The following is an 18,872-nucleotide window of genomic DNA, read 5'->3' on the forward strand; positions in this document are numbered from 1 at the left end:
TATGTAGAGGGTTATAGTATGTAGAGGGTTATAGTATGTAGAGGGTTATAGTATGTAGAGGGTTATAGTATGTAGAGGGTTATAGTATGTAGAGGGTTATAGTATGTAGAGGGTTATAGTATGTAGAGGGTTATAGTATGTGGAGGGTTATAGTATGTGGAGGGTTATAGTATGTAGAGGGTTATAGTATGTAGAGGGTTATAGTATGTGGAGGGTTATAGTATGTAGAGGGTTATAGTATGTAGAGGGTTATAGGTTATAGCATTATCAAGTCAAAGAGAATAGTCCAGCACAGCAAAACGCTCCTGATTCCAACATGTGTTTCCGTTCTGTAGGAATCGGGCAGACGGGGTGAAATCCACAGCAGAGACGGTGAAACGGGCGCTTGAGGACGCTAAGACGGCCCAGGCTGCAGCGGAGAAGGCCATACAGCGGGCGAAGGTTGACATCGGTGAAACGGAAGTCCGACTAGCACAGGTACAGTAGGAACTCAACTGAGTGGACGCCATCTGTATTCTGTTTGATGGGGATGAGGAGGATGAAGAGATAATACGTTCCTCTGATATTTTCTCTGCTCGTAGATCGAGTCTGAGTCCTCCAGCAGTGAACATGACCTGAATAATGCCATGGATCGCCTTGGCAACCTGGGTCGGGGGATTGACAGTCTGAAACTCAAACGTGCAAAAAACAGCATGGCAGCAGCTCGAGCTGAGGAGACAGCCACTATGGCACGGGACAAAGCCAATGATGCCAAGCAGGTGTGTGTGTGTGTGTGTGTGTGTGTGTGTGTGTGTGTGTGTGTGTGTGTGTGTGTGTGTGTGTGTGTGTGTGTGTGTGTGTGTGTGTGTGTGTGTGTGTGTGTGTGATGTGTGTGTGTTCATTCGATGTGTGTGTGTTCATTCGATGTGTGTGTGTTCATTCGATGTGTGTGTGTGTGTGTGTTCATTCGATGTGTGTGTGTGTGTGTTCATTCGATGTGTGTGTGTTCATTCGATGTGTGTGTGTGTGTGTGTGTGTGTGTGTGTGTGTGTGTGTGTGTGTGTGTGTGTGTGTGTGTGTGTGTGTGTGTGTGTGTGTGTGTGTGTGTGTGTGTGTTCATTCGATGTGTGTGTGTTCATTCGATGTGTGTGTGTGTGTGTTCATTCGATGTGTGTGTGTGTGTGTTCATTCGATGTGTGTGTGTTCATTCGATGTGTGTGTGTGTGTGTGTGTGTGTGTGTGTGTGTGTGTGTGTGTGTGTGTGTGTGTGTGTGTGTGTGTGTGTGTGTGTTCATTCGATGTGTGTATTTAGGACTGTAATACTCAGACTGATGCTAATTATGCTGTCTTATTTCTCTCAGATTTTAGATGGCGAGCTGACGGATAAGTATCACACAGTACAGGACTTGGTGGACAGGAAAGCCAAGACTGTCCAGGAGGCCAAAAAGACAGCAGAGCGCCTGAGAGACGAGGCCAAGGAGCTACTGAAAGACGCGCAGGACAAGCTCCAGAGACTAGCAGGTGTGTGGCAGGGAAACCTGGAGGGAACAACTGGGTCACGTTGTTTAATTAAGAGCAGCAATGTTTTTGATTTACACAAGCTAACCTTGGAGAATAGCGAAGGCAACATTGCCCTTTTGTGGTTAAACAGTGCCACTGTATTGTCTGAATTTGTCTGATGGTGGTGTACTCAAACCAGAGAACAAACTGTACATTTTACATTTTAGTCATTTGAGAAATAATAAGGAACCCGGACACTGCTCTTGATAGTATCACTGCTCTTGATAGTATCACTGCTCTTGATAGTATCACTGCTCTTGATAGTATCACTGCTCTTGATAGTATCACTGCTCTTTAATAAGCTTTAGGTATCGGCCTCACGGCCAACGTCAGACGTTTTAGTCATTTAGCGGGTGCTCTTATCCCGAGCGACTTACATTTAGTGCATTCATCTTAAGATAGTTAGGTGGGACAACCACATATCACAGGCATAGTAAGTACACTATTCCTCAATAAAGTAGTTATCTACTTTAGATAGGAGTCAAGATTATTATATATATATTTTTGTATTTATTTAAGATACCTGTCCAAAGAGTAAGGTTTCAGGTGCTTTCTGAAGATGGGCAGGGACTCCCGCTATCCTAGCTTCAGAGGGAAGCTGGTTCCACCATTGGGGTGCCAGGACAGGTCTACAGTATGTCAGTCAGCCAAGTCTGGTTATTCTGAGATTAAACATTAAGATATAGACTTGACACACTTTATATCCACAGAACTAGAGAAAGACTATGAAGAGAACCAGAAAAAGTTGGAGGGCAAAGCCCGGCAGTTGGACGGCCTAGAAGACAAGATGAAGGCTATCCTCAACGACATTAACAAACAGATCCAGATCTACAACACCTGTCAGTAAACAGGGACCTGGCCGAGTTAAACCAAACAATGACTGACTGCAGACACTATGTGAACCTACTATTGCTTTACTCTCTTGTAGGGTGGGAACTCAGTGGGGAACTCAGTGGGGAACTCAGTGGGGATCTCAGTGGGGAACTCAGTGGGGAACTCAGTGGGGAACTCAGTGGGGAACTCAGTGGGGAACTCAGTGGGGAACTCAGTGGGGAAAATCAGTGGGGAAAATCAGTGGGGAACTCAGTGGGGAACTCAGTGGGGAACTCAGTACTGCACCTACAGCCATGGTGCTTATCCAGCTACACGGTGTAACTGTGTCTTTTTGATTGTACGATTTCACACATATAATATAACATTGTGTGCCCTCAGTGTATTACTGTGTGACTTTCAACTGAAGGATAGAAGTGGCTCCACATGACATTTACGAAAATAATTATCCATTTGTGTGTGTGAAGAATACGAAAATGTGCAAATATGTTTAGCCTCAACTCAGATCATCCTCCAAACACTGCCACATTCAGAATATAAATAATGCCAAAAAAGTACTTATGAATAAATTGTTCTGGAAAAACAATGAACAAAAGTTGTTATGTGTACCGACTGAGGATGAACCGGGGGATGATCGGTGACTTTGACATGGTTTCTGATCTCTCCTGGATTAAATGATGGGATGCTTGTTCTCTTTAAACACTACATAGACTCAATGGGTGGTATTGTTTCTGTAATTGAGAGAAAGCTGTTTGTGAGTTTCCTGACAATAATACTGAAAAAGTATTTCCACCCTCCAGTGTAGGAAAACTGAAATTGTGTGACTAATAAAACTGGAACACCATCAATGCACACAATAAACATACATTGCATATGCAATGGTGAGGAGAGAGGTGTGGATCACCTAAGGAGAATGTAGTTAAAAATTGTCATGTCTAAACTAGTTAATGTCTTATTCAAATCTCTATATTATAAACCCCATATAATAGGCCTGTTTTACTCATCTCATACACTGGTTTCATAGCTGCTTTCCTGTAGAACCAGCCAAGAAAACCTTTGTCACATGGGAGAATCTCAATAGAGTTATTCAATTGCACAATTCTCGCGTCCTCTCTCGCCTCTTTCTCAAAACCCATTGGAGAAGGTCAGAGGGGCGGGACCTTTGGCTTTCTCATCCAATTGATTTTTAGAAGGAAGCGATGAGAGAGGACGCGAGGAGATAATGCAATTGAGAGTTTCCCATTGTGAGGGGTCGGTTTCTACAGTGCCGTCTCAGTCTTGCCTGCCTCCAGGAAGTGGTCAGTCTTCGAAGTGGTTTTCGGTTTGGACTGTTTTTGTTCCTAAACAAAGTGTGAGTCATTTCCCGTGGGCTGGTTAAAGTAACTTTAGGTTGAAGCGATTTATCGTTTTTGTTGCCATTCACGTCACTTATATTTGATTAAAATATTTAGGAATCTATAAGAGATGGGACCCGGATAACGAGAATATTCTAGAAACACCAGGAGTACGGGGTTTCGATCGCGGGAAGGGGTGAGCAGAGGCCCGCGGCGGTCAAGGAGCTTAGGAAGGGCTGAAGAAGTACGGACTCGCCGGCCATTGTGCACAAAGACGGGGAGACGACACTCCAAATTATACATGTTTTGTAAGTAGTCTGTCATACTGGCTAGTATTTTTTTTTTAAATAGAAATCTTCAATTATTAGTCATGAGGCGCTATTGTCAATAGCTAGTGTTTGTTTAGCTTGTCAACAACTGACAAACGTTTGGTAGCGAAATTGGCTAACAAGCTAATGACATTCGCCAGAACTGCTAGTAATTTAGAGAGGAAGATAAAGCTAGTTGTCTAACTGTTGTTCGCTTAGCTAACGTTAGCCGGCTAGCCAGTTAGCCAGGTAACGTTGTTACATTGGCAATTTATCCCTGTTGTTACTGACATTATATAGATTATCTGTTAACATTTTAACGTTAAATTGTCAGATTTTTGATGAACTGATTGGCCAATGAACATTGATAGCCAAGTATCTTATTTTAGCATGCGAGCTAACTTAGTTAGCTACCTAACGTTAAGTAACTGGTCGTCACAAGCTAACAAGTAACTTGCCGCATGAACATGACGCCATTGCATTGAGGGCAAAGAGACTGGCATAAATGTACATACAGGTTTAATGTTAGGCATACTATGATTAATCAAATGCAATGTGTAAAGTAAGCAACTATAGTCTAGCTATCCACTAAGACATTGTAGTTGACGTTAGTTAGCATTGTACCGAAGGTAACGTAGATGTTTTAGAGTCACATTGTCTTGCAATCCAGGGTGCAACATTCATGGGCAACATCCAAGGCAAAATATTCAAGATAGCTAGCTAGATACAGTAGATCATATCACAAATGGTTGGGATACTCAATAAGACAGCCACCCTAAGTCATCTTGGTAGTAAATGCAGAGATATGTTTGCAGACAGATTCCAATCAGATCAATGTACTGGAAATGTTTAAAATGTGAGTTTAATCTGACTGGGGTCAGGTTTCAAATTAGCATGTGTGCAAATGACTTAATTGATCATATATTCTGTAACCTACTATATACACCACAGATCACACTCTTTATGACTCTTAAGTAGCTCTGCAACACTCATTCATAACTGGTGGGTCCCCTGACTCTTCTCAGGACCTCTGATTCTGTTCCGGGAGATTTCTGACCTGTATCATCGCCAAGATAGCTGGACCGGGTAGAAAGCGGCACACCCCAGAACCAGACCCCAGCAGCAGTGACGCCGGGGACGGGCGGCCCGTGAGCGCCAAGCGCCTGAAGATGGCCAGCAGCAGTGAGTCAGGTCGGCGGAATGGGGGTCAGCGCAGCGCAGATGACAGCACCAGCAAGAAGAAGCAGAAGGACAGGGCCAACCAGGAGAGCAGGGAGGCCAAGCGAGCGGCAGCAGGGGCCAATGCAGAGCACAAGAAAGGTGAAATGGTTGAAGGGGAGAGATTTGGGCTGTGGTTAACTTGGCAAAGCATGAGGGTACGTCCCTGAGATGCTGCTTTATTAGCATTGGTAGAGTGTTGGCTGAGAACAAGTCTATTTGCCTGTGTTTACACGGCAGCCCAATTTCGATATTGTTTTCCCACTAATTGGTCTTTTGACTAACGTGTTACTGAGAGCACACTGCCTGCCCTTCAGGACATCTACAGCACCCGGTGTCACAGGAATGCCCAAAAACGAATCAAGGACCTGAGCCACGGCCCATTCACCACGCTACTATCTAGAAGGCGGAGACATTACAGGTGCATCAAAGCTGGGACTGAGAAACTGGGCAAAACATCTTCTATCTCCAGGCCATCAGACTGTTAAATAGTCACCACTAGCCAGCCTCCTCCCAGTACCCAGCCCTGAACCTTAGTCATAGTCACTGCTTCTAGCCGGCTACAACCCTGCACCTTAGACTGCTCCCCTATGTACATAGTCATTGAACCCTGGTCACTTTTTAATGTTTACATACAGTTTTACCCACTTCATATGTATGTACTGTATTCTAGTCAAGGTTCGTCCTATATAACTACTGCTGTACACCTTTTCTATTCATATACAGTCTATTCACACCATTATATATATTTTCTGCACTCTAACATGGCTTGTTCTGATATTTATTTTAATTTGAGGAATTTGTGTGTATTGTTAGGTATTACTGCGCTGTTGGAGCTTGAAACCTAAGCATTTCACTGCACCTGTGATAACATTGCAAAATATATGTAGGTAACTTTTTTTGATTTGGCCAATCACATCAGATCTTTTCACATGGATTTTTTGTTGTTGCTGATCTCGTTGGTCTTCTGACCAATTTAGTGAAGGAAAAAAATCATCCTTGTTGTTGAGGCCTATTTTGATTTATATATGACATAAAATCTGATGATAAATGGGGGAGACTAGTGGTGGTGAACGGTACTTGAAATTTCATTGTGTCATCTCTGCAGTGTTTTCCATTAGCGCCGTTGGCTAATCAGCCGGTGTTACAGACACTTTCAACTGCCTACTTTTTCCACTTCGCATTAGATGCGTTATGCAGAAATCGATCTGCTATTTCCTGGTTGCTCAATTCTAATTTCAGGTTCTGTGACAAAACTAGTGTCTGTAGTGTAGAGAGTCATTCTACCATCTTAACTGCTGTGAAATACCCTTTTCTATTAACAAATATGTTGTTTTATTGGTTTCATCTATTTGAAGCTGGTGTACGAATCTGAAAGTAAAAGACACAAAGGCAAAACTTAAGAATGGGAAGAATGGAAATGGCGTACATCGAATTCTATTGGTCACATACACACGTTTAGCAGATGTTATTGCGGTTGTAGGGAATGCATGTGTTCCTAGCTCCAACCGTGCCGCATATGTACAGTAATAGTAAAATAGGATAGGGCTTGACTAGAATACAGTATATGCATATGAAATGGGTAAAACAGTATGTAAACATTATTAAAGTGACCAGTTATTACACAGTGTTCCATGTGCATAGGGCAGCAGCCTCTAAGGTACAGGGTTGAGTAACCGGGTGGTAGCCAGCTAGTGACTAAGTTCAGGGCAGGAGACTGGCTAGTGATGGCTATGTAACAGTCTAATGACCTTGGGAAAGAGGCTGTTTTTCCCGTCTCTCTGTCCCAGCTTTGATGCAGCTGTACTAACCTCACGTTCTGGGTGATAGTGGGGTAAACAGCCCGTGACCCTGGTGACTGAGGTCCTTGATGTTCTTCTTGACCTTCAGGTGACACCGGGTGCTGTAGATGTCCCAAAGGGCTGGCAGTGTGCTCCCGGTGATTCGTTGGGCTGACCGTACCAACCTCTGGAGAGCCCTGTGGTTGTGGACGGTGCAGTTGTCGTACCAGGCGGTGATACAACAAAGCGGCCATGTCTATCGGCACCATACTGCTTCTTAGACTTGCTTTCAATGAGAATGACATAACTATAACACGCATTTCTATGTGAATTTGGTCTTGTCGCCCAAAAAAGTGACATATTGCAGCTTTAACCAGGCTACTTTTCATTAAAAACGTTTAATTCGCTAGTCTGTCGATTCCTCTCCGGCCATAATGACTGATAGGCATTTTCTGCCACTGATGACTGGGAAACAGTCTGCTGTCTGTCCTGCCTCCCGGTCTAATTTGTGTGATGTGGTTAGTTGCGGTAGAAGGTCTTAACACTGAGGGAGAGAGCATGATACTTGTGAATCTGCACGTCCCGTGTAAATGTAAGTGGTAACGATGAGTTGAACTCCACCATAATTATTGTTTTCTGGCACAATCGTTTATTTTCTTTCATGTGCTTCACATAGCTGTCCACGTGGAGTCGTGTGGCATTGCCTTTTTACCGTGCATTGATTGACGACTGAACAGCTAGGTGTTGACTAGTTTATAAAAGGTGTTGAACTGACTGAATAAAGTCGATCTCCAATATCCCTTTGTCATTCATAAATAGTGCAACGTGATTATACTATATGTTTGTCGCATCGGGACACCAATAGTTTTTATTTATTTTAGGTTTCCTTTCCTAGGATGTCAGGTCTTGCCAGACAGTGAGTGACTTTTGTCTCGTTAGTCATTGTAGCCCACCGAATCGCTTCGGTGAGAGAGCCGTTCATTTGTTTCCCACATTAGCGTTTTTGGCGATTTTTATCAGCAGATACATTCTGAAAACATTTGATATTGGTGAATCATCACTGCAGGAACAATGTGTAGTGGAGAGCCTCATTCTGAAAGTAGCCTGTCAGAATTATATCCTGACTATTTTAATAAATCCAATGGGTATTTGTTTTGGCGTAACGCCCCTCCCCTATTTGACCTAGATAGTTTGTGTATATGTATTGATATGTAGGCTACGTGGGCCTTTTTTGAAAAATGTATGTAGTTCTGTCCTTGAGCTGTAGTTGTCTATTAATGTTCTGTATTATGTCATGTTTCATGTGGACCCCATGAAGAGTAGCTGCTGCTTTTGCAACAGCTAATGGGGATGCTAATAAAATACCGTTACATGAACGCTTAACACGTTTGTTTTTGTTGTGGACTTAGAACACTTCTGTTTTTCTATAATAAAAAAATGTTTATAAAGAAAATGAATTAAATTGATTTTTATAGGGCCCTGCCTATTGTACATTTTAGATTAATTTAGGCTCATGTAAAATCAGAATGATATAATAAGTAAGACTGAAACCTTTCTATTTCAATTTAACCTGAAATATATTTTTCTGGATAATGTGGGCTATTTACCTCATCTTTTTCAGTTTAATTAAAATGCATAGTTTGAGGAACAACCATCATAGTTGCAACTTATATCTTGCAGTTAAACTAGAGGTCCTGGATGGCAGGAAGCTTGGCCCCAGTGATGTACTGGGCCGGACGCACTACCCTCTGTAGCTCCTTGCGGTCGGAGGCCGAGGAGTTGCCATACCGGGCAGTGTTGCAACCAGTCAGGATGCTCTCGATGGTGCAGCTGTTGAACCTTTTGAGGATCTGGGGAACCATGCCAAATATTTTCAGTCTCTTGAGTCTCTTCATGACTTTCTTGGAATGTTTGGACCATGGATAGTTTGTTGGTGATGTGGCACTTGGAACTCTCACTGTTCCACTACAGACCTGTTGATGTGAATGGGGACGTGTTCGGCCCTCCATTTCCTGTAGTCCACGATCATCTCCTTTGTCTTGCTCACGTTGAGGGAGAGGTTGTTGTCCTGGCACCACACTGCCTGGTCTCTGACCTCCCTATAGGCTGTCTCATTGTTGTCGGTAATCAGGCCTACCAATGTTGTCATCGGCAGACTTAATGATCGTGTTGGAGTCATGCTTGGCCACGAAGTCATGGGTGAACAGGGAGTACAGGAGGGGCTAAGCACGCACCCCTGAGGGGCCCCCATGTTGAGGATCAGTGTGGCAGATGTGTTGTTCTCTAGACTTACCACCTAGGGGCAGCCCGTAAGGAACTCCAGGATCCAGTTGTAGAGGGAGATGTTTAGTCCCAGTGTCCTTAGCTTAGTGATGAGCTTTGTGGGTACTATGCGGTTGAATGCTAAGCTGTAGTCAATGAACAGCATTCTCACATAGGTGTTCCTTTTGTACAGGTGGGAAAGGGCAGTGTGGATTGCGATTGAGATTGCATCATCTCTGTATCTGTTGGGATGGTTATGCAAATTGGAGTGGGTCTGGGGTTTCCAGGATGATGGTGTTGTGAGCCATGACCAGCCTCTCAAAGCACTTCATGGCTACTGACGTGAGTGCTACAGGGCGGTAGACATTTAGGCAGGTTACCTTTGCTTTCTTGGGCATAGGGACGATGGTGGTCTGCTTGAAACATGTACACTCCTGTTCAACGTTTGGGGTCACTTAGAAATGTCTGTTTATGAAAGTATTTTTTTCTTTTTTTAAATAACACCAAATTGATCAGAAATAAAGTGTAGACATTGTTAATGTTGTAAATGACCATTGTAGCTGGAAACGGTTGGTTTTTGTAACGGAATATCTACATTTATCAGCAACCATCACTCCTGTGTTCCAGTGACATGTTGTGTTAGCTAATCCAAGTTTATCATTTTGAACGGCTAATTGATCATTAGAAAACCATTTTGCAATTATGTTAGCACAGCTGAAAACTGTTTTCCTGATTTTGAAAAAAGCACTAAAACTGGCCTTTAGACTAGTTGAGTATCTGGAGAATCAGCATTTGTGGGTTCGGTAACTGTCTCAAAATGGCCAGAAACACAGACCTCTCTTCTGGAACTCTGAAGGATATTCGATGCGAGAAATTGCCAACAAACTGAAGATCTCGTACAACGCTGTGTACTACTCCCTTCACAGAACAGCACAAACTGGCGCTAACCAGAATAGACAGAGGAGTGGGAGGCCCCGGTGCACAACTGAGCAAGAGGACAAGTACATTAGTGTCTAGTTTAAGAAATGTCCATGCATGTCTATGTATTGTCTGAAATTGAGATGTGATCCCTGATGGAGGGAGCTAATGCCTGATCACTAGCCACTCATGTTAGATAATAGTGTGGCCAATGGTGTGGTTTTAGAGGTCCTCCTCTTCCTAAATGCATATAGGGGAAACACTGGCTGGTATTGGTAGGTATCATGCGCTGGTTGCTGCTCTCTGCTTAATGCTGAAGAGTTGCAATCAAGCTGATGTAAGGCCGGATCCAGGGAAACGGGATTTGTCACAGTCATGAGAGAAAGCTGCTGTGCCTCTCCCTGCTCTGCTATTTCCAACTAGAACTCATTACCCCAATCAATTCAGAGGGCTGGCCGGCCAGCATGATTCTCCACCCACACAACGTCCTCCTCTTGCCTCATCTAGCTACCCTCGGTCTCATTGTCCACACTATATCCTTTGTGTCCTTCCGATGCCTTGGATGTTGTCTATGCCATTAACTGATTCGCACCAAGCATCTCCCCAGTTTCTTTCATATTTTAGTGGTGAAATTCCTATCATACTTTCAATGTATGTGGGTCTATGTGCAAGTGACAGGCCTTTCAACAATTTCTAGAAAACACAAGTGACAGACACTACGGACTAGCCTAGTGGTAAAAGCCATTTCGTTCAAAGGAGGACAAACGTCAATACTATGGTGATGTCATAGTGGACCGGGTCTATGGGGAGGGGGGTCACATGGATTACAGCCTGACTGGGAGCCCAGCTGTAGAGGTGTTGGTGTTGCCTGGGACATTTTACAGCTTGTGTGTGCGAGAGAGAGTTGTTTACTATATGTGTGTGAGATGGCAGGAGAATAAACAAGAGCCTGTAGTAGTGGTGAACATGGGCACCGTAGTAGACTGAGCTGAACTCTCAAACATGACCTCCACGCACTGCCAAGAAGAGAACCCCAGGCTCCATGCTGACTCAAGAGAACATGAGGTTGTTTGAGGGCCTTTCAACTTAGAGGGCAGGTGCTGCAGCTTCACAGTGACAAAAGGTAGGTTGGCTGAGCATTGCCAATGTTTGTGATTTCTTATTTCAGGTTTATTTTTTTATCAGAATGAGGATTATTTGTATCTTATTTTGTATGTTTGTGATTTTTAACAAGTTGTTTTTTGGGATTTTCTCTAGTGAAACAAATGTTTTAGCAGTGGATTCATTTTTGTACCGTCCAAAGAAGTTGTTGCATTCTGGAAATATTCAGACCCCTTGACTTCTTCCACGTTTTGGTTACATCCTTATTCTTAAATTAATCAAATCTATACGCAATACCCCATAATGACAAAGAAAAAACAGGCTTTTAGAAGTTATTGTGTGCATTTCTGTAAATCTAGTCTCTTGTGATGCTGCAGTATTTTGAAGCTGTTTTCAGATGACGAATGCATTGATCTATATCTAGTTGTATTTGTATAGTAAATCTAGTCCTAACTAAATTATATCCAGTCTAGGGTTGAATGGAGGGAACCCGGTTACTGGATTTACCTCTCAAAACCACTCTCTTTTCCCGGGATAAATAACTGAGCGAAACCAGTAAATTATAGTAAATGATTTCAATGAGCAACATGGCGTGAAATGGAATTGATAAATGATTTGCCATGTCTCAATCTGGCTTCTCTACGGCCTCGGCGCGATGAATCAAATCCAATCAAATTTGTCACATACACATGGTTAGCAGATGTTAATGCGAGTGTAGCGAAATGCTTGTGCTTCTAGTTCCGACAATGCAGTAATAACCAACAAGTAATCTAGCTAACAATTCCAAAACTACTACCTTATAGACACAAGTGTAAGGGGGTAAAGAATATGTACATAAAGATATATGAATGAGTGATGGTACAGAGCGGCATAGGCAAGATACAGTAGATGATATAGAGTACAGTATATACGTATTCATATGAGATGAATAATGTAGGGTATGTAAACATTATATTAGGTAGAATTGTTTAAAGTGACTAGTGATATATTTTACATAATTTCCCATCAATTGCCATTATTAAAGTGGCTGGAGTTGAGTCAGTGTGTTGACGCTCAGGGTGGGGACAGACAGCCCGTCAGTATGGAGCGCAGTTCACAATGCTTGTAGACCTATCATCTCATCATGGTAACAGGTAGGCTTACATTTGCTGCAACATATTCTATACTGCAGTAGTATAATGACCCAATGCGCTTCTAATTTACCCATCTCCATCTGGCTTTCGGGGGTCACCTTGTTTAAAAAAAATTGCAGCTGCAGAGTTTAAAAACAGCATATCGCTCGAATATCGTTGTTAAATCAGCGCAGGCGTGAGCCCTCTCGCAGTCTTTATCTCCAACTCCATTCAAATTGCATCCAAAATACAGTTGAAGTCGGAAGTTTACATGCACTTAGGTTGGAGCCATTAAAACTAGTTTTTCAACAACTCCACACATGTATTTTTAACATACTTTAGTTTTTGCAAGTCGTTTAGGACATATACTTTGCATGGAACAAGTAATTTTTCCAACAATTGTTTACAGACAGATTATTTCACTTATAATTCACTGTATCACAATTCCAGTGGGTCAGAAGTTTACATACACTAACTTAACTGTGCCTTTAAACAGCTTGGAAAATTCCAAAACATTTGTTATGGCTTTAAAAGCTTCTGATAGGCTAAATAACATCATTTGAGTCAATTGGGGGTGTACATGTGGATATATTTCAAGGCCTACCTTCAAGCTCCGTTCCTCTTTGCTTGACATCATGGGAAAATCAAAAGAAATCAGCCAAGACCTCAGAAAACACACTGTAGACCTCCACAAGTCTGGTTCATCCTTGGGAGCCATTTGCAATTGCCTTAAGGTACCACGTTCATCTGTACAAACAATAGTACGCAAGTATAAACACCATGGCATCATGCTGCCGTCATACCACTCAGGAAGGAGACGCGTTCGGTCTCCGAGAGATGAACGTACTTTGGTGCGAAATGTGCAACTCAATCCCAAAAACAACAGCAAAGGACCTTGTGATGTTGCTGGAGGAAACGGGTACAAAAGTATCTATATCCACAGTAAAACGAGTCCTATATCGACATAACCTGAAAGGTGGAAGCCACTGCTCCAAAACCGCCATAAAATAGCCAGACTACGGTTTACAACTGCACATGGGGATAAAGATTTTCCTTTTTTAGAGAAATGTCCTCTGGTCTGATGAAACAAAAATAGGACTGTTTGGCCATAATGACCACCGTTATATTTGGGGGAAAAAGGGGAGGCTTGCAAGCCGAAGAACACCATCCCAAACGTGAAGCACGGGGGTGGCGGGATCATGTTGTGGAGGTGCTTTTCTGCAGGGGGGACTGGTGCACTTCACAAAATAGATGTCTTCATGAGGGTATAAAATCATGTGGATGTATTGAAGCAACATCTCAAGACATCCGTCAGGAAGTTTGACCCAACAATTTTAAAGGCAACACACTCAATTAGTATTTGGTAGCATGTAAACTTCAGACTCACTGGGAATGTGATGAAAGAAATAAAAGCTGAAATAAATCACTCTCTACTATTGTTCTTAAAATAAAGTAGTGATCCTAACTGACCTAAGACGGGGAATTTTTACCAGGATTAAATGGCAGGAATTGTGAAAAACTGAGTTTAAATGTATTTGACTAAGGTGCATGTAAACTTCTGACTTCAATGTAGATAATCGTGTTCTAGATATATAGGGCTATATACAGTGTATATATAGATGTCTTATTTAGCCTCCCTCTTTCAGATAATGCTTTATTAGGCTTTATAATGCTTTATTGGGCTTTATAATGCTTTATGTTTTATTAGGCTTTATAATGTTTTATTAGGCTTTATAATGCTTTATAATGTTTTATTAGGCTTTATAATGTTTTAGGCTTTATAATGTTTTATTAGGCTTTATAATGCTTTATTAGGCTTTAATAGGCTTTATAATGCTTTATTAGGCTTTATAATGCTTTATTAGGCTTTATTAGGCCTTATAATACTTTAGGCTTTATAATGCTTTATAATGCTTTATTAGGCTTTATAATGCTTTATTAGGCTTTGTTTTATTAGGCTTTATTAGGCTTTATAATGCTTTATTAGGCTTTATAATGTTTTATTAGGCTTTATAATGCTTTATTAGGCTTTATAATGCTTTATTATACTTTTGAATGACACTTCCGGTTTTGGCGGGAAAAATCCCAGTTTACCCGGGAGAAAAGTGATTTATTGTCCAGTTGGAACATTTTGTAAAATACCGGTAAAATATTCAACCCTTATCTATTCCTCTGCGTCTAGCTATACTGATCTGTTGTGGACTATTCTAGTTTGATTTGCATGCTTGTCTAACACAGTCACAGCAGGCGCTGTGGACAAAGTGTTCTTGTGTTACAGAATCCGTTTTGAAGGTAATCCCTGTGGTATGCTGAGTGTGGTAGTCCTCTGACAGACTGCGTTGTCTCTGCTCGCTCGGTGCTGTGTAGATGTGTTTGTAGTCCTCTGACAGACTGCGTTGTCTCTGCTCGCTCGGTGCTGTGTAGATGTGTTTGTAGTCCTCTGACAGACTGTGTTGTCTCTGCTCGGTGCTGTGTAGATGTGTTTGTGGACTGGAAGCAGAATGCTAATGAGGTGATCGCGAGGCTGCGCTGTGGAGACGGGGTGCAGAGGGTGGAGGACGTCACCATTACCTTCACCGACACAGACTGTCAGGCCCGCTTCCCAGGTGAGATCACAAACTAACTACATGTCTTATAGCCTAAGTGTATGTGATGATTGCACGTGTATGAGAGCTTGTACAGGCTACATGTCTGTTTTTTTGTGTGTGTGTTGAGATGGTGTTTTGAATGAAGGAGTGTGTGTGTACTGAGATGGTATTTGAATGAGGGAGTGTGTGTGTTGAGATGGTGTTTGAATGAGGGAGTGTGTGTTTTGAGATGGTATTTGAATGAGGGAGTGTGTGTTTTGAGATGGTATTTGAATGAGGGAGTGTGTGTGTTGAGATGGTGTTTGAATGAGGGAGTGTGTGTGTGTGCTGAGATGGTGTTTGAATGAGGGAGTGTGTGTGTGTGCTGAGATGGTGTTTGAATGAGGGAGTGTGTGTGTGCTGAGATGGTGTTTGAAAGAGAAAATGTGTGTGTTGAGATGGTGTTTGAATGAGGGAGGGAGTGTGTGTGTGTGCTGAGATGGTGTTTGAATGAGGGTGTGTGTGTGTGCTGAGATGGTGTTTGAATGAGGGAGGGAGTGTGTGTGCTGAGATGGTGTTTGAATGAGGGAGGGAGTGTGTGTGCTGAGATGGTGTTTGAATGAGGGAGTGTGTGTGCTGAGATGGTATTTGAATGAGGGAGAGTGTGTGCTGAGATGGTATTTGAATGAGGGAGAGTGTGTGCTGAGATGGTGTTTGAATGAGGGAGTGTGTGTGTGCTGAGAGTATTTGAATGAGGGAGTGTGTGTGTTGAGATGGTGTTTGAATGAGGGAGTGTGTGTGCTGAGATGGTATTTGAATGAGGGAGAGTGTGTGCTGAGATGGTATTTGAATGAGGGAGTGTGTGTGCTGAGATGGTATTTGAATGAGGGAGTGTGTGTGTTGAGATGGTATTTGAATGAGGGAGTGTGTGTGTTGAGATGGTGTTTGAATGAGGGAGGGAGTGTGTGTGCTGAGATGGTGTTTGAATGAGGGAGAGTGTGTGCTGAGATGGTGTTTGAATGAGGGAGGGAGTGTGTGTTGAGATGGTGTTTGAATGAGGGAGTGTGTGTGTGTGTCTTTGGTTTGCGTGGCATTTAGCCGTTCACTTTGAACATGCAGCATTAGCACTAGTCTGATGGCCCGTGACTGCTCTCTCTCCAGATGGGCGCCAGTGGGACTGTCATCTGCATGAGGAGATTGAGGGCTCCTGCAGCAAAGTACAGTACAAAGAGAAGAGTGGCTTCCTCCTGCTGGTTATGCACAAGAAGATCCCCTTCCACTCCTGGCCTTCCCTTATGGTGAGTCTGCCAACTGGCCTCCCTGCTGTCATTTAGCATGTGTTTCTCTCATGGAATACCATCAACTACCATCATGTGACTATTGCCTATCTCTTGCGAAGGTTTTAACCACAATTCCTAAAAGAAATACATACCAAAAAAAAACATTTTGTCTCATCTCCTCCCTGCAGCAAAATAAGAAGGAGAAGCAGCCTGTGAAAGTGGAGGCCAAGATCGGTAAAGACCAGAAACAGCCGCCTCTGGTAAAGCCTGAGAAGTCTGTCCCAGAAACGACAGACATGGCTGAACTGTCCACCCAGACGTCTGCTCCACCGGCACAGTGTGAACAAAGGCGTGGCAAAGCAGAGCGAGGTGTCAAACGCATCATGAACTACAAACCAGCCGACAGGCTAGAGTCTGTGGTGAAGGCTGGAGGAGGGGGGCAGACCAAGCCGGTCAGTGTCAGTAAAGGGGACCTGCCTCAGGAGCCCAGTGCCAAGCGCCCCGTCCATCCCCCCAAGGTCTCCAAGGACCCCACCTCAGAGATGCCCAGGGATACACACTCCAAGTCCACAGCCAATGGGAAACCACACAGCCCCACTGGCCGGGACCTCCAGACGTCTACAGCTGGTGACAATCGAGCTGACCTGCTTGGCAATGGCCATGAGGGTACAACATCTGAGGTAGCCGTCAGCCACACGCAGCAGGAGTTGAAAGTTCAGGTGAGTCCCGGTGTCTCTAGACTCTACCGTCTCACCAGGCACTGAGTACTGTGTGGGTTCAAATATGTGTGTGAAATTCTGCTCCTCTGGATCTGATTGTAAAGCCCATTTATTGTTTTAGACGGAGGACAAGAAGGCCCCAGAGTCTGATTTCAAGGCTGGTGCAGAAGAGGTAATCATACCGGCAGCCACTGTGTCCAGTGCTGAGATCAGCCCCAAGGCTGGAGCCTCCACCAACAGAACAGAGAGGCCAGGGGAGGCCGAGAGGCCAGGGGAGGCCGAGAGGCCAGGGGAGGCCGAGAGGCCAGGGGAGGCCGAGAGGCCAGGGGAGGCCGAGAGGCCAGGGGAGGCCGAGAGGCCTGATTCTGAGACGGTAGTGAGACAGCCTCCGAATGATGCTGACCAGGCCACTGAGTCTCTAACACCAACCAATCGTTCAGGATCAGGGAATCCTGTGACTGCAACAGACACCGAGCAGGCTGAGTCCTCCAGCAGCAGCACTCAGGAGGAGAAGAGGGACCGGTCTAAGGAGGAACCTCTGGAGAGGAAGCAGGAGGAAGGTCAGTGGACGTCTCAAAAGGGGACGCTGAAATTTTATTTCTGTCACGGTGAGTCCATGGTCTGCAGACAGTGACCTGAAACGTGGCACTGTGGTTATCTTCTAGCAGTTCCAGAGCCAATGGTGAACCTGAAGTTGTTGAAGAACGACTCGTACGAGAAAGGGACAGACCTGATGGTGGTCAACGTGTACATGAAGGGTATCTTCAGAGAGACAGCCAGGGTGATCTTCAGAGAACAGGACTTCACACTCCTCTTCCAGACCAGGTAACTTGGTCCTTGTGACCTTTCACCTTGGTGACCTTAGTGGATCTTAATTGGATTTTAGTGGTGTTTCCAGTTTATTGAACTTTCTTCCCGTTCAAACAGCGATGTGAATTTCCTGCGTCTTCATGCGGACTGCGGAGCGAACACCGTCTTTAAGTGGCAAGTCAAACTCCGGTAAGACTTTCAAGTCCAGCTTGGTCTGTGATTTTTTTTTTTTGTGTGGTGTTTCTATACACGTGTACAGATGTCCCTTTTTGGTTCTCATTGAGACGGTGAGTCTGACAAGCTGGGGATCCTCTGTTACAGGAACCTCATCCAGCCTGAGCAGTCCACTTATGCCTTCACCCCGTCCCGTTTAGACATCACCCTGAAGAAGAGGCACAGCCAGCGCTGGGGGGGCCTGGAGGCCCCTGCTACACAAGGTCTTCCTGCTGCCTGGCTTCTACTGCACACGTTATAGACATCTGTTACACTAGCTGTCACACAGTTTGAGATATACCAGCCCCGTATAAATATTACACACACAATAGCTTCCACATAAATGTGTTTACTGACTGTATTTTTATATCGCTGTTTGAGGAGCACATTGATGTGTTTCAATTTGAACCAATTGACTGTAACCTACTGGCTAGGTCCAACCAGTGTCCTAGGACATCATTAGAGCCTGTCCTAATGTGAATTGGGGCGGCAGGGTAGCCTAGTGGTTAGAGCATTGGACTAGTAACCGAAAGGTTGCAAGTTCAAATCCCCGAGCTGACAAGGTACAAAATCTGTCGTTCTGCCCCTGAACAGGCAGTTAACCCACTGTTCCTAGGCCGTCATTGAAAATAAGAATTTGTTCTTAACTGACTTGCCTAGGTAAAATTTAAAAAAAAAAGACTTTGGAGGGTTGACACCGCGGGAGGGTTGACACCGCGGGAGGGTTGACACCGCGGGAGGGTTGACACCGCGGGAGGGTTGACACCGCGGGAGGGTTGACACCGCGGGAGGGTTGAATTTAGGTGGTTCTGAGGGAAGGTGGGGGTCTTAATGTTTGGTATACTAATAAGGTGTTGGTGTTATGCGTGACTATAGTAA

General features: G+C 43.9%; 2 protein-coding genes across 10 annotated transcripts in view; both read left to right on the top strand.

Moving 5' to 3' along the window:
* Positions 1-3,162, top strand: part of LOC118375334 (laminin subunit beta-2-like) — a 119,135-nt gene extending 115,973 nt beyond the window's left edge. The window contains exons 31-34 of the mRNA XM_052481679.1: positions 336-477; positions 582-758; positions 1,341-1,500; positions 2,250-3,162. Coding sequence (XP_052337639.1) covers positions 336-477; positions 582-758; positions 1,341-1,500; positions 2,250-2,386 — 616 coding nt within the window. The 3' untranslated portion in view covers positions 2,387-3,162. The remainder of the gene's footprint in view (positions 1-335; positions 478-581; positions 759-1,340; positions 1,501-2,249) is intronic.
* Positions 3,163-3,576: 414 nt separating this feature from the next.
* The window catches only part of LOC118375333 (ubiquitin carboxyl-terminal hydrolase 19-like), a 39,143-nt gene continuing 23,847 nt past the window's right edge, over positions 3,577-18,872 (top strand). For 2 of the 9 annotated variants that reach the window (XM_052481682.1, XM_052481684.1), the window contains exons 1-9: positions 3,604-4,012; positions 5,038-5,332; positions 14,882-15,010; positions 16,133-16,269; positions 16,440-16,970; positions 17,092-17,530; positions 17,636-17,795; positions 17,898-17,969; positions 18,102-18,217. In XM_052481682.1, the coding sequence (XP_052337642.1) occupies positions 5,182-5,332; positions 14,882-15,010; positions 16,133-16,269; positions 16,440-16,970; positions 17,092-17,530; positions 17,636-17,795; positions 17,898-17,969; positions 18,102-18,217 (1,735 nt within the window). In that variant the 5' untranslated portion in view covers positions 3,604-4,012; positions 5,038-5,181. Of the gene's footprint in view, positions 4,013-5,037; positions 5,333-14,881; positions 15,011-16,132; positions 16,270-16,439; positions 16,971-17,091; positions 17,531-17,635; positions 17,796-17,897; positions 17,970-18,101; positions 18,218-18,872 lie in introns of all 9 variants that reach the window. The other 7 variants (XM_052481685.1, XM_052481686.1, XM_052481681.1 and 4 more) reach the window with 6 other exon arrangements.

The sequence above is a fragment of the Oncorhynchus keta genome, chromosome 27, assembly GCF_023373465.1.
Source record: "Oncorhynchus keta strain PuntledgeMale-10-30-2019 chromosome 27, Oket_V2, whole genome shotgun sequence".
Classification (NCBI taxonomy): Eukaryota; Metazoa; Chordata; class Actinopteri; order Salmoniformes; family Salmonidae; genus Oncorhynchus; species Oncorhynchus keta.